Here is a 15,032-nt window from a genome sequence, read left to right on the forward strand (position 1 = left end):
TGGCCGCCATGCCGCCATCGTTTTTACTCTCTCGCTTGTCCAAAATTAGGGAAATAACGACACTTGGTGGACACTTTTATGTACTGCGGCAAGTGGTTTCTCCATAGAGAGTTATATATAAGAAACTAGATGTCAAATTTACGCTGTGAGCCAATGAAAACAAGCGTCGTTACTTGTCAGCCATTTTGCGTCGGGGCCTTTCGATAAATATAACATTACAGTCGGTGGCGTAGAGCCGTTTTTCAAAGTGGAAGGGTAGGAATATAAAAAGTAAAATTATAGGGAATAATTACAGGAATACCTGTACTTACGAAATAATTTGGTTCTGGACGTAGTTTCGTAAACTGAAAATTCCTAAAGTAACGTTTTCCATGTAAATGCCCAAATCCATTCAAGCCCCCCAAAATAACATAAATCTTTCATAAAGCATAAAAATTCATCTCAACATTTAACATATACATGTTACAACTATTTATTGCACAATAACAATTAAATGAGAGTTGTGCATAATGTAAAAACACAAAGAATAAAAGTTAATACCAAGGGCGTAGGTTTGCATAGGGACGGTAGGGATATAACACTACCAACTTTTCAGGATGCTCAAATTGTCCCCACCAACCGTTAAACAACCTTATATGCATTATATAATGAGTTCAGTTACACAGGTAATTTAGATTGTCTTCCCATATGTTGTAAGGATAGAATTGACCCCACCATTAGGTGAATTATTTTAATTATGTTCAAACTTACATTACACCCTTTTCACATGCTGAATGCGCCGGTCCGTTTTCCCCCCCTCAAGTGCACGTTTATTTGGCTGATGACTTGACCCACCCCTGACACACACATGCACGCTCACACTCACACAGCCCCGCCCGACAGAAATAAATGTCGACAACATGCCGCCTCCTCCGCCCCCTTCGAAAACGAGAGATATACCACAACAAACTCACAATGCAGCATCAGAGGATAAATCCCAAGTGGTGACGAAAAGTAGGGCTCTACATGTGACCGGAATTGCATTTTCAGGAATTTTTGTCATGATTATTGTTATCATTTTGTCATTATTATTTTGTCATCAATATTAGAAGTTTTTTTTCAGCCAACAGCAGCCACTGTAAGTAATTTAAAATGACGTCAATGTTGTAGAGGTGGGAAACACACTACTAATTTTGCTACTGAAAGTCCTACCTCCATCAGAGTTAGCACAACATTAAACTGTGTGAACTTGCTAACCTGCTAAACTTGAGTAGGAAGCTGCTTAGAAGTGTCCTTCTGTTTGTGTATTGTACTGTTAATGTTAATTAAACTGTGAGAACTGTAGTGAACTCTGTTGGAAACTATAGAACTATAAAAACGTGAACATGAAGCTGCTTAGAGAGAGCGAGACGGGTGCTGCATAACCTCATCATAAACACAAACTCAAAATACACATCATAATCATAATTATCTGCGTACATTAAAAAAAAAGGGTTTTTTTGGATGCCGCGAGCTACCCATCCTAGCATTGCGATCGACTGGTCGATCGTGATCGACGTAATGAGCACCCCTGTTTTAGCATATCAATTAATGAGGTTCATATTTGTGAGATATGTAACCCTGACCCCCGTTCACCCAATCTTTTTGGTCCATTTATGTCCCATCCCGAGAAAAAGGTGTACATGCAGGTTATGCTGTTATATCGTCCGTACCAATTTTGAAACCAAACCTACGCCCTTTGTTAATACACTCACAAAGCTGTCGGAACACGAGGGGCAAATAAAGAGGACGCTGGGATACACAAATACACATACAGTAGAGGTCCCTCTTAGCCAGTTGGATGCCAGGAAGATGCTAAGCAATAGCCAATGGCAGAGCAGCTAGAAGTATGTTACGCTTAGTAAGCTGCAGGTAGTAGCCCATACTGTATTTTTGCCTTTTGTATCCTGAAATGTCATTCGTAACAAGAAGCAATATTTTCCAGTTAATGCGTGTCTTAACCTGAAAATTCCCTATGTAGAAACATTCGTGAGTCAAGGTACCACTGTATTTGGGGGAGGCAATGATAAAAGAGTTATACAGCATCTTTTACTGCAATTTTTTACTAGCTTAGTCCAGATGTAAAACCAAATGACTGAAATCAAATCAACATGTAAACATGCAATGAATAAGCTAATCATTATGCCAACAATATTTGAAAAATGCAAATTCTTGCAACTTTTCAGCTGTCATAAGATTTTGGTAGGGAACGTGTCTCACCCAGGATATCCGCCTTTGTTTGTAGTCAATGTAGCGTGTACTTTGAAATATTTCTAAACTGCTCAGCTCAAATTTTAATGATACTAGAATACCATTGACAGTGATAGAAGTCGAATCTATTTTTGGACTAGTTATGCTTGTGTCATTCATTCATGGTGAGTAATAGCAAATCTTCCAGGAATGAACTGCACGTCAAGGTAAATCATTCACCTCGAGTATGATTTATGGCCCTCAAGGTGAACTTCGGGCACTTCCTGCATTCGTCCCGTGGCAATTTAACTCCTTCAATGCCACTGGCGAAGATAGCTCTTTTCATCTTTCTGCTTAGAATTGAAATGAGTCTGTTGCTAGTAGACGTCCAATCCATTTGATGGGAGTCAGCCCTCCCAATTCAAAATGTCTGGAGATCTAGCACCGTCAATCAGTTGAGAAGGACTCATAGCCCTTACCAGAACTTTTATGAAATCGTCTGAGACATAAGAAATGTGTTTACCGTCTATAGACACAGAACTGTCCAGATCCGAACAAGACATTTGTTGCCAAAGTAACCATATTTGCATTTCACTGGATAATCAAAGGTCAGTTGTAACGTCAGTTTATTGCCGATGTTTCACTCCACCCTGAATGATAACAGGCGTGCACGGGAAATTCTTCATTTTGAGTCCTGAGCGACGCCGGCATGCCGTCCACCAGCAAAACCCTTTACTTCCTGTCCAGCGCGCTGGTCACCTGCATATCAGTGGGCATCTTGGGCTTTGCCATGTCAACGTCATGGGCCACCAAAACCATGGCCTGCGACCGAGGCGAGAGCGGCCATTTCAACGGTTCGGCCGCCGTCACTTTGGAGCTCTTCAACGGCAGGCTGGAACGAACCTTTTGTCCTCTTTTCGGCCCGCCCGTCAACTTCCAAGGTCTTTATATTTCTTTCCGAGATCATTTTTAGACCGAAGGGACACGCTAAAAACTTGTTTGTGCTGGCAGTGTTCCCCAAATTGGCGGAGACCAAAGGCATCCCAGTAGTGTTGCACGGAGTATCAGTGTGCCTGCTGGTGTTGTGTCTCCTCTGCTCGGCTTTCAGCATACTCATCTCGCTTTACAACAGCGTTAGTAACCCCTATGAGACCTACATGGGACCCATTGGCATCTACGTCACTAGCGCCATCGGTGGTGAGTCTCCATCAGTGTTGTTTTTGGCAGTCCTTTTTAATTTTCATCTTAGTCTTAAGGCTGATTTATGCTTCTGCGTTGCGGTGACGGCAGACCTACGCCGTTAACGCAGATCCGATACGCCAAGCCTGATGTGCGCCTCCAAAAAATCCGGACTACGCGGCATGTCAACGTCTAAGGATTGTGATTGGTCCGCTCTTAAAGTTCTTTCCGGTCCTGCACAACAACACCGCCATTTTCAAACATTCAAACACCTCCACCAACGTCTTCTGTGTCGCCTACGCCTCAACATTTGTATTAACAACATTTGTTGTTCAATATTAATTAGTTGAAGCTCCAAATACACGCGTTCCATATCTGTTGCCATTGATATCTATGACCGGAGGAAAACTAAAGGAATGCAACAAGGGTACCCAAAACCATACAAAGACAAAGCTACACCCCTCTAGTGGCTTTGCGGGGAATTACAGAGCAACGCATTCCCTTGACGCAGAACTTCGAATGCTGAATGACGACGTAGGGCAGGGGTCCCCAAACTTTTTCCTGTGAGGGCCACATAACTTTTCCCTTCGCCGATGAGAGGCCGGGTCAGTTTGTAACAGAAAAAGTGTGACGATTGCAGGAGTGCCTAAATGTAAAAATGTATTGTTTTTCAGAAAGCCACAATCAAATAACCCTTTCTGGATTCTTCACGGAACAAAAGTAAATAAAATTAAAAAAAAATAATAATAATTAGGACTGTCAAAATTATCGCGTTAATTTTTTTTCACGTTAAAATATTTGACGTATTTAACGCACATGCCCCGCTCAAACAGATTAAAATGACAGCACAGTGTCATGTCTATTTGTTACTTGTGTTTTTTGGTGTTTTGGCGCCCTCTGCTGGCGCTTGGGTGCGACTGTAATATGGGTTTCAGCACCATGAGCATGGAGTAATTATTGACATCAACAATGGCGAGCTACTAGTTAAAATTTCTGTTTGAAAATTTTACAAATTTTATCAAAACGAAAACATTAAGAGGGATTTTAATATAAAATTTCTATAACTTGTACTAACATTTATCTTTTAAGAACTACAAGTCATTCTATCCATGGATCGCTTTAACAGAATGTTAATAATGTTAATGCCATCTTGTTGATTTATTGTTATAATAAACAAATACACTACTTATGTACAGTATGTTGAATGTATATATCCGTCTTGTGTCTTATCTTTCCATTCCAAAAATAATTTACAGAAGAATATGGCATATTTTATAGATGGTTTGAATTGCGAATAATTACGATTAATTAATTTTTAAGCTGTGATTAACGCGATTAAAATTTTTAATCTTTTGACAGCCCTTAATGTAATATAATATAATATAATATAATATAATATAATATAATATAATATAATATAATATAATAATAACACTATTAATGAAATCGATAATAACAAAATAACCCTCTCTGGGTTCTTCACAGAAAAAAAGCCAGGAAATAAATAACACTATTGAAAAAAAAAAAAAAAATTGTTCAGGGGGCCGGACCAAATGTGGAGGCGGGCCGTATCCGGCCCGCAGGCCGTAGTTTGGGGACCCCTGACGTAGGGTGTACGCAGTTGCTCCGCCGTCAACGTAACACAGAAACATACGTAATTCAGCCCTTGGTCTTTTGGATGATAACACTTATTAGTCTCAAGTCATATTTTAGTCATCTCAAAATGTGTTTGTCTTCGTCTTGTCTTTGTGGACTCAACTCAAACTCAAGACTAATTTCGTCTAGTTTTAATCGACAGTTACTCAAATTATTTTTGTCTGTGGAATTAAAAAATGTGGTAAATGAAGGAAATAAACGAAGGTTTCCAACTATTTTGAATGAGCATTGACAGACGATGACATATTGTAGCATCGACAAGCATCTTCAAATCTATCACTTGATAATACACACTAAGCCAGTGCTTCTCAATTATTTTCTGTTACGCCCCCCCAAAGGAAGACGTAAATGTTTCGCGCCCCCCCCCAAACTTTCTGCTGCCACTGTAAATAGTATCATTTGTCTATAAAATTACGATTATAAGTACGCATCTGCCTAACATTGTGTCCTTTTTTTCTATTAAAGAAAAAAAGTAACACAGATCAACTTATAATAAAGTATAACTTTATTGACATTGTTTTGTTTGGAACAGAAAAGACTTAACACGCATCAATTTGCCTGAATTAAAAAAAAAAAGTCACATCCAAACTGTAAAAATACGCTCAAGGTACATTTTTGACCATTTGATAAAGAAAAATAAAATGTAATAAAATCGGTAAATAATAAATTCAAATTGATTAGAAACATTCACTCATGAGGACAATATGCCACAAAATTTGACCTAAAAAAAAAATGAATAAAAGAAAAAAAAGTGTCTTTGGACAGAAGGACAGTTTTTATTTTTGCTGCTCACAGTATCACCTCCTTTGCAATGGTGTTGGGTTATTTTGCATTGAGCATGCTAACAATGCTTACTGGTTTACTGGTATAACACTGACAAAGCAGTACGATTGTTGGCAATATTCGGCACGTTTTCGCTGAAAAACAATCAAGCGGCTTATCAATGAGATTGGGGTCTAATGTCTTTAAGTGTCATCTTAATTGATTTGGCTTCCGGCTGTCCGCTATAATTATTTTCAGACACAATAAACAGTGGTCTTTCCTCATCGCCCACTGTATTAAAAGTCAAAGCTAAAAGGCAAACGGCATGAAAAAAGCGCATTCTCGGCGGCCGTGGTAGAACCGTAGGTGAGGGCAGTCGTCGTGACGATCCCAAGCCGAAAATGGCACTTCTCGGGCGGAGACATGAGAACCGGAGAAGACAGTGGGTCACTGCGAGAGTGAGTCCGGCTGGAAAACGGCTTTCGAAAACGGCGGCACACAGCTCTTCATATCTCTTTTCTGTGTGCTGAGTGCTCTTGCTTAGTTCAAAAATACTGCGCGCACTCTGAAAATGAGAGCGCCACTGCCACCCACTGAGTGGATGTGCAAGTACACATTATTACAGTACGGCAAAAGAAAAAAAAAAAAAAGCATGTTCCCCGAGGTCACATGCGCCCCCCTTGGCATCGCTCTGCGTCCCCCTGGGGGGGGAGCGCCCCACTATTTGAGAAGTACTGCACTAAGCAGAAAAACAGTACATTATTTTCAATTAATTAAACCCACTTAAACGCCCCGAACTGTTTGTAATAAAAGTCATAGAGCTTAAGAGGACGCTAGCAGTTAGCATTAGACTAATGCTAATGCTAATCGCGTTAGCATTAGACTAATGCTAACGTGAACACGAATGCTATGCTAACGCTACGAGTTACATCAAGTGTGTGATGATCACTCAGCACAGATCTTTAAAGGCTAAAGCAAAATTGCATATTCTCTCTGGCCAAGATAGGAAAACAAATCTTACCGTGTGTGACTGAGGACACTGCATTGGTGAGTGAGGGAGGCGCAGCACGTCACATGAGCAGCACAACCAGACACTGCTACGATGCAGGCTATTCATAAAATTGTCCATAGACTTCATAATGTATTGACGGGACACGTGGCGCGGGGCCGATTCATAGAGGGCCTATCTCGGTCAAAGCTGACTGAGTGGAAACACAGACAATGAGCTTTTTCTATTGAAAATTGTTGTGAATAAATGCTTAAATCCCTGAATTCTTCATAGATATGGACGTAAAACAGTCTCGATTCTTGGTTAAAAGCAAAAAAAATGTGCAGGTAGCATTTATTTTACGTAAATATTGCGAAGTATGAGGCTAGTCAGTAAGGAAATTAGTGGCCGCCATATGTAAACAAAGCGCTTTTTCCGTTGAAAATTATTTTGAATAAATGCTTAAATCCCTGAATTCTTTATAGATATGGACGTAAAACAGTCTCCATTCTTGGTCAAAAGTTAAAAAAAAAAAAAAAAAGCGTGCAGGTAGCATTTGTTATACGTAAATATTGCAAACTATGAGGCAAGTAAGTAAGGAAATTAGTGGCCGCCATATGTAAACAAAGAGCTTTTTCCGTTGAAAATTCTTGTGAATAAATGCTTTAATCCCTGATTTTTTTATAGATATGGACATAAAAGAGTCTCGATTCTTGGTTAAAAGCAAAAAAAAAAAAAAAAAAAAAAAAAAAAAAACGTGCAGGTAGCATTTATTTTAAGTGAATATAATTTATAATATATTTAATGCCAATGCTGTACTAGTTAATTTCCCCCATTGATTTTTTTCACATTTCAAAATGCATGGTAAGAAAAATATAATAATTACCTTAAATCCTCAAACAAATCACTCCTGAGACAATCCTTTCTGTTAGTATGCAGTACAACTTTTGTACTTTTTCAACCTAAATGCGGCATTAGACCGCTGCATGTGACCGACTGCTAATGAATGAAGCAGAGTGTTGGACGGCCCCCTTCGGGAAGGTGTGACACAGTGAATGGGGACTGTGTCATGTCAATACATTATGAAGTCTATGAATTGTCACACATTGTGATCATATGATGGAAACTATTTCGCATTTTTGTCTCGTTCTTGTCAGACGAAAACTGGCATTCGGCTCGTTATGTTTTAGTCTCCCAGACACATTTTTAGTTTGTTATCATCTCGTCGTCGTCATGAAAAAAGTTTGTTGACGAATTATTTTCGTTGTAGTCATTGTTGACGAAAACAACACTGGTCTCCATTAGCAATTACTGATTGAAATGTGAAAATTCCCCTTTTTGTTTTTGACTCATCTCTAGCGTGTTTGTCCGTATTGGTGCTCATCATATTCGTGAGCAACATCACCTTGACCACGGTGGCCGAGGACCTGGTAAGGAGCTTCGCGGAGATCTCTGTGGATCTGAGGATTGAGTCCTTCCAGATGCAGCTGGGTTACTACCTGCTGATTCCATACGCGGTGTTGTCGCTTCTCGCCATCGGACTCATCTACATGTACGACCACGCCGCATACACGCATCGGCGCGAACAGCAGCGGCCCACAGAAGACGCCCCCAAGGAGATCATGATGTACTAAAACCCACATTAACCTAGGGAACGTCAATTAACTTATTTCAACTCGTTCACTGCCATTGACGGCAACAGACGTCCGATCTGTTTTGACCATTCGCTGCCAGTCAAAACAGATCGGACGTCTATTGACGTCAATGGCAGCCGATGAGTCAATGATTGGTGGATGGATGTATAAACTGTAAATAGATGAACGTTTTTAATGAGAATTGATCAGAATCATCATTAAAATAAAATAAAATAATAAGATATTTAAAGCTTTTTCTCATTTTACCCGACATGCTAGCGTTGATGCAGCATCAGGGTTCAAGGTGTCCTGTATCTCCATCACTCACCCGAGTCGCGCCGACCATGTTGGGACACGTCCCTATTTGAGCTCCTCTCGCAACGCCGGCTAACCGTCTTCAAAGAGCCTCTCGCACTTCAAGGCAGCTGCGCGAGAGACCTCGCAATTTGCTTTTTTTCGCCCAATATGGATTATGTTTCGGAGGATGTGCACTCGGGCGAGAGGAAACGGGAAGAGGGCCCCTGTTTGATCTGCCGACGAGGCAATTAGTCATCTTTGGGATGGTGTGTTTTTTTGTATAAGTGGGCAGAAGAAAGAAAAATGATTGAAGATGAAGCAAAATGAAGCAGGGAGAAGCAGGTTCAGGAATTAATAATATGGCTGAAAATGACACAGTCTTTTTAATTTTTTTCCTATTGATTCTATTGATATTTTTTGTGTTAAAATTATAAATAATAAAAATATTCTATCATTTTTATAATATAATTGTATTACTTGTTTTTTTATTTAATATATTTTTTTAATTGTTTAATTTTCTATCAACTTTCTAAATTTTTCAATTTTTCAATTTTTAATTTTTTTTTCTTTTAAATTTTTTTTCATTTAAAATTTTAATGTATTGATTTATATTTTAACTTTTTTTACATAAATTATGTATATTTTTTTTTATTAAGTTTTAGAATTTGTATTTATTAAAAAAATATATTTTAATTTATTGATATATTTTTTCTTAACTTTTACGATATACAGTATATCATGTACCGTAATTTGCGGACTATAAGACGCTACTTTTTTCCCTCTTTTAAATAATTTTGAATCTTGCGGTTTATAGTCAGTCCACTGTGGCTTATTTGTTGATTTATTTGGGTTGATAAACAACACTTTATATGACAGCGGCGTCATAACACTGCCATAAGACCGTAATAATTATGGCATGACACTATAATGTGCATTAATGAACGCTTATGACAAATGTCATTAAGTGTCATCCGGCAAATTATGTCACTGATTCCATTTCTGTCCAGCTCGGATCTTTTACATCTATTCAAAAGTGAGATAATGTGCCGGATGACACATAATGACATTTGTCATAAGCATTCATTCATGCTCTTGGCAGAGTCATGTCATAATTATGATGGTCTTATAATAGTTTTATGGCGCCACTGTCAAATAAAGTGTTACCAAATACCATGACAAGCAATTAATGAAACAACTGGAACAGTAACTGAAGAAAGAATTAGCACAGAATATGAGTTTTGATTGTTATTTACATCTGTAGCACTGCAATGCATGCATTGACAGTAGATGGCAGCAGAGGTTGACTGTCTCCCCAAAGGGAGCAGTGATGGTCAAATGAATCTTCTTGAAGCAATGAAGCTTTGCAGCCAATTTGTGAAAAGCTTCATGGTGGTTCTTTTTTTTTTTTTTTTTTTAAATTTCAATGTATTCATATATTTTTAAATATCTTTTTTATTTGTTCATTTTTTTCTTGTTTTGTCTGTATTTTGATGCTTAAAATTTAATTTTTTAAAATTTATTCAAGTATTTGATTTATTCTAATATTATTATTATTATTGTTTTAACAACGAAGCGCTCTAAATTTTAACAAATGAACAAGCTGTTCTTTTTTATATATTTTGTCATTTTTTAAAAATTGTTTAATTTCTTCTATATCATAGACTTCATAATAATATTGACCAATCAGATTCAACCTTCACTGCGCCACGCCTTCAAGAAGGGCGGCGCTCCACAATCCGCTTCAGTTATTCGCAGTCGGTTGCAGCGACACATGCAGCGATTCAACGCCGGTTTTAGGTTGAAAAAGTACGAAAGCTGTACCGCATACAAACAGGAAGGACTGTCTCAGGAGTGATTTGTTCGAGGATTCAAGGTAATTATTATATTTTCTGTTTTTTCACAAGAATTTTCAACGTAAAAAGCTCTTTGTTGTAATGCTGCCGCCACATTGTCAAACAGATTAGCATCATTCTTTGACATATTTACGTAAAATAAATGCTAACTGCACATTTTTTTGGCTTTTAACCAAGAATCAAGACTGTTTTACGTCCATATCTATAAAGAATTCAGGGATTTTTTTCACAAAAAATTTTCACCGGAAAAGCTCTGTTTACATATGGCAACCGCCACATTGACTGACAGACTAGCATCGTACTTCGACATATTTACCTAAAATAAATGCTTAACTGCACCTTTTTTTTTTGTTTTTTTGTGCTTTAAACCAAGAATCGAGACTGTTTTATGTCCATATCTATAAAGAATTCAGGGATTTAATCATTTATTCACAAGAATTTTCACCGGAACAGCTCTGTTTACATAAGGGGGCCACCACATTGACTAACAGACTAGCATCTTACTTCGACATATTTACGTAAAATAAATGCTAACTGCACTTTTTTTTTTTTTTCCTTTTAACCAAGAATCGAGACGGTCTTACGTCCATATCTATGAAGAATTCAGGGATTTACGCATTTACCGTATTGGCCTAAATATAAGATTTAGGAGTGCCTAAATTAAAAAATTTATTGGTTTTCAGAAAGCCACAATCAACCCTTTCTGGATTCTTCACGGAACAAAAGTAAATAAAATAAAAATAATAATATAATAAATTATAATATACCGTATTGGCCCGAATATAAGACGGCCCTGATAAGACGACCCCCTCTTTTTCAAGACTCAAGTTTGAAAAAAGACTTTTTGAACACCAAATTATGTTTTATAGAGAAAATATTTACAGTACATCTGAAACAAATGATCATAACAATATATTTGAGAGAGAAGGCATGTTATTTTGCCTCCTTCAAATCTTAATATCTGAACATTTAAATATGTAAACTAAAGTGCAATCACATTCGTGAATGAATGGCTATCTCTATTGTGATAAAACAACAAAATTGCAATAACTGCATTAACCATCAAAGTGAAGTCTAACTGTAACTGTAGTCTTGAAACAAATCTGAATAAGGAAAAAACATTGCAATAAAATCATGCAAACTGGTTAAACTTGAGAGTAGCTGAGATCTGTCATGACAGAACATCGCTTCAATGATATCTGTCGCCATCTAGCGTCGTGAATGGGTATAAGGTCTAGACTGCGAATATAAGACGACTCCCACTTTTTCAGTCTTATTTCAATGCAAAAAACACCGTCTTATATTCGGGCCAATATGGTATTCACCAAAATTTTCAACTTAAAAGATCTGTTTACACATGGCGGCCGCCACATTGACTGACAGACTAGCATCGTACTTTGACATATTTATGTAAAATAAATGCTAACTGCACATTTTTTTGCTTTTAACCCAGAATCGAGACTGTTTTACGTCCATATCTATAAAGAATTCAGGGATTTAAGCATTCATTCACAAGAATTTTCAACGAAAAATGCTCTTTGTGAGTCAACTCGGTCAGCTTTGACGGCCACGCCAACAATGCAAGCCCCCTATTAATCAGCTCCGCGCCCCTTGTCCCGTCAATATCATTATGAAGTCTATGCCTATATTTATTTTGCATATATTTTTAGAATCATATTATTACATTATTAATTTATTTTTGTTTTTCATTTCAATTTAATTGTCTATTCGTTTAAAAGTATTTTGATGTTTTAATTTTTACGTTTTTATTTTATTCGTGTATTTTATCTCCCCAACAACGAGGCGCTCTAAAACCCGCTTGCCGTGCTCTTGCTATCAAGTCAGCATTTTTCAAAATATTATTTCCATAATCCTGGCTCTTAAGTCTTCCTCTACATGAAGTGCATGCACTCATGGCATGAAAACAAGGCGCTCTAAAACAGCCATGCTTTTGGCTGTCAAATCTTTTTTTTTTAACATTTTTTTTCTCCCCCTGCAATTTGTTAACATCAATTGTTTGCCTTTTCTGAAATCATTTTCAAAAAGTTTATTTAATGTCTGGCAGGGTTGGTGTTGCAGCCTCAATCACTCTAGCATTCACTTGTTTAACAGCCATCCGAGGAGCAATTTTATCTGACAACTCATCTTCTTCTCACGTGTGCACTCAAGTGTGGAGAAGCCCCCTACTGAAAGCGAGCCCCCACTTGCAAACATCATTTGAATAAAATCAGAGATGTTCCCTAATCTCTTCCTCTCTGGATGCTTTCGGGATTAAATGAAGATGAAGACACTCTCATGTGATAGGATTAGGGACGGCCACTTTTTGTACCTGTGAAATGCGAGCCGGGCTGTGAAAGGGACACCTCCAGCTGCAGGGCAGGTGGAGGGGGGACTTTAAAAGGCAGGTGAGGGGGTGCAGCGTATGTGTCTTCACGGTGACAACTCAAAGGGACAGAGGGGAAGGCGGAGGGCACACAACTTTTTTTTGGTTTTGTTTTCTTTCTTTATATAGAGTAGTATGTCATTTCAGAATTATTTTGGCACAATGTTTTTATCTACATTTTTTTCATTAAAAAAAGAAAAATAATTAATATTTTTTAAAATTTGTATTATTATTTTTTTTAATTATTCATTCATTTTCCGAGCTGCTCAACCTCACGAGGGTCGCGGGGGTGCCGGAGACTATCACAGCTAACAGCAGGCAGGGTACACCCAGAATTGGTTGCCAGCGCAGTAAATATTTTAATTTTTATATTATAAATACTAGGGTTGTTCCGATCATGATTTTTTGCTCCCGATCCGATCCCGATCGTTTTAGTTTGTGTATCTGCCGATCCCGATATTTCCCGATCCGATTGCTTTTTTTTGCTCCCGATTCAATTCCAATCATTCCCAAAAAATTTCCCCGATCATATACATTTTGGCAATGCATTAAGAAAAAAATGAATAAAACTCAGACGAATATATACATTCAACATACAGTACATAAGTACTGTATTTGTTTATTATGACAATAAATCCTCAAGATGGCATTTACATTATTAACATTCTTTCTGTGAGAGGGATCCACGGATAGAAAGATGTTGTGACTTTGTATATTGTGACTAAATATTGCAATCTAGTGTATTTGTTGAGCTTTCAGTAAATGATACTGTAGCCATGCCCAAATACATAATGGGAAGTGGAACCATGACTGTGCGTAGTGCTACCAATTGATACATCTTCTCTGCGTTGGGAAATAACATAAGGTGTTAAGAAAAAGATCAATTGCTACCTTGCTTCCCCACATTGCTTCCCATGATTTTTCTAATCGTAGGGAGAGGGATTGTAAGGCTTTAGCTAATTAAAAAAAAGGCTCCAAAGGTTGCCAAAATTCACTCAACTCATTTTACGCTGCCTTTTATCTCTCTATATAGGTAAATCGGAGCCATTACAGATTGAGCGTGACAATGCGTGAGTGGGTGTAAAAAAATTAATTACCGCCGTTATCAGGATAAATTTGATAACCCTACCTTATGCCTAAACTAAAGACTCTGGATGAGTGTAACATATTATGTCTGTAACGTTAAATACAACTAGAGAACGATTTAATTAAAAAATATGTATATGTTAAAAAAAAAGCATGGCCGACATTTTTTTGCCGATTCCGATACTTTGACAATGACGTGATCTCTCATAAATACTATATATTCATTTATTTAAAAATAAAAACATTGAGAAACATTAAATATTCTCTGATATCTGTAGTCCTTGAGCAATCATCAAGGACTACAAAAATGTCATTAAACATGATTTAAACCCGAGAAACATCGTCGATACATACGATTTACTTTGGTGGACGACACAAACTAAATTTGAATAGGTTGGACATCTATCAGCGCCAATTGCCGCAATCAATCGCTGCCAGTAGAAATGTATTGGACGCCTATCACCGTCAATGGCAGTGAAATATGATCACAAATTTATAAGAAATTAAATTAGGAAAAAAGCATAGGCGGAGTTTGAGTTTTGTGGCGGGGGGGGGGGCTGTATATGACCCCGAACCGCAGTGTCAGCAATATAATGAATTTATATATAAAATATATAAGATATATGCTCGGATAGTAGCTTAGCCCATGCTCGTACATACTGGAATCCCAGCTGTGTGTGTGTGAGTGTGAACGTTTTTCTGTCTTACCAAGTGGAGAAGTAGACGCCGCATCCTTTTTGACTCAGGGGCCGTTTACATGGTGACCCCCTGAGAATCCAAAAAATTTCAAATTTACATTTAAATGGGCCCGTCTCCATTTGATCAATGTCACAATTCCACATAAAAACGATGTAGTATTCATGTCAAGCCCTAGTGGGCAGTGCAGATTTACAAGGCGACAGCGAATGATGCACTTTGACTCCACCAAGCTCCTCAACCCGGAAGAAAATATGCCCGCCCAAACGCAGCAATGGCATTTTTCTTTT

At 37.8% G+C, this 15,032-nt stretch overlaps 1 protein-coding gene across 1 annotated transcript; it reads left to right on the forward strand.

The window, feature by feature from the left end:
• The first annotated feature begins 2,917 nt into the window (after nt 1-2,917).
• LOC130909996 (clarin-3) lies at nt 2,918-8,427 on the forward strand. Its single transcript, XM_057826993.1, has 3 exons — nt 2,918-3,149; nt 3,220-3,405; nt 8,153-8,427. Exons 1-3 carry the CDS (start codon nt 2,918-2,920, stop codon nt 8,425-8,427), a joined length of 693 nt encoding a protein of 230 aa, XP_057682976.1.
• Nucleotides 8,428-15,032: the final 6,605 nt, after the last annotated feature.

Source organism: Corythoichthys intestinalis, chromosome 21, assembly GCF_030265065.1.
Source record: "Corythoichthys intestinalis isolate RoL2023-P3 chromosome 21, ASM3026506v1, whole genome shotgun sequence".
NCBI lineage: Eukaryota > Metazoa > Chordata > Actinopteri > Syngnathiformes > Syngnathidae > Corythoichthys > Corythoichthys intestinalis.

Bases quoted from the DNA above. Each gene is read 5' to 3' on its own strand.
- LOC130909996 (XM_057826993.1), top strand. From the start codon at position 2,918: ATGCCGTCCACCAGCAAAACCCTTTACTTCCTGTCCAGCGCGCTGGTC. The intron at 3,150-3,219 runs GTCTTTATATTT...TTGTGCTGGCAG, and splicing joins CCCGCCCGTCAACTTCCAAG to TGTTCCCCAAATTGGCGGAG. The intron at 3,406-8,152 runs GTGAGTCTCCAT...ACTCATCTCTAG, and splicing joins CGTCACTAGCGCCATCGGTG to CGTGTTTGTCCGTATTGGTG.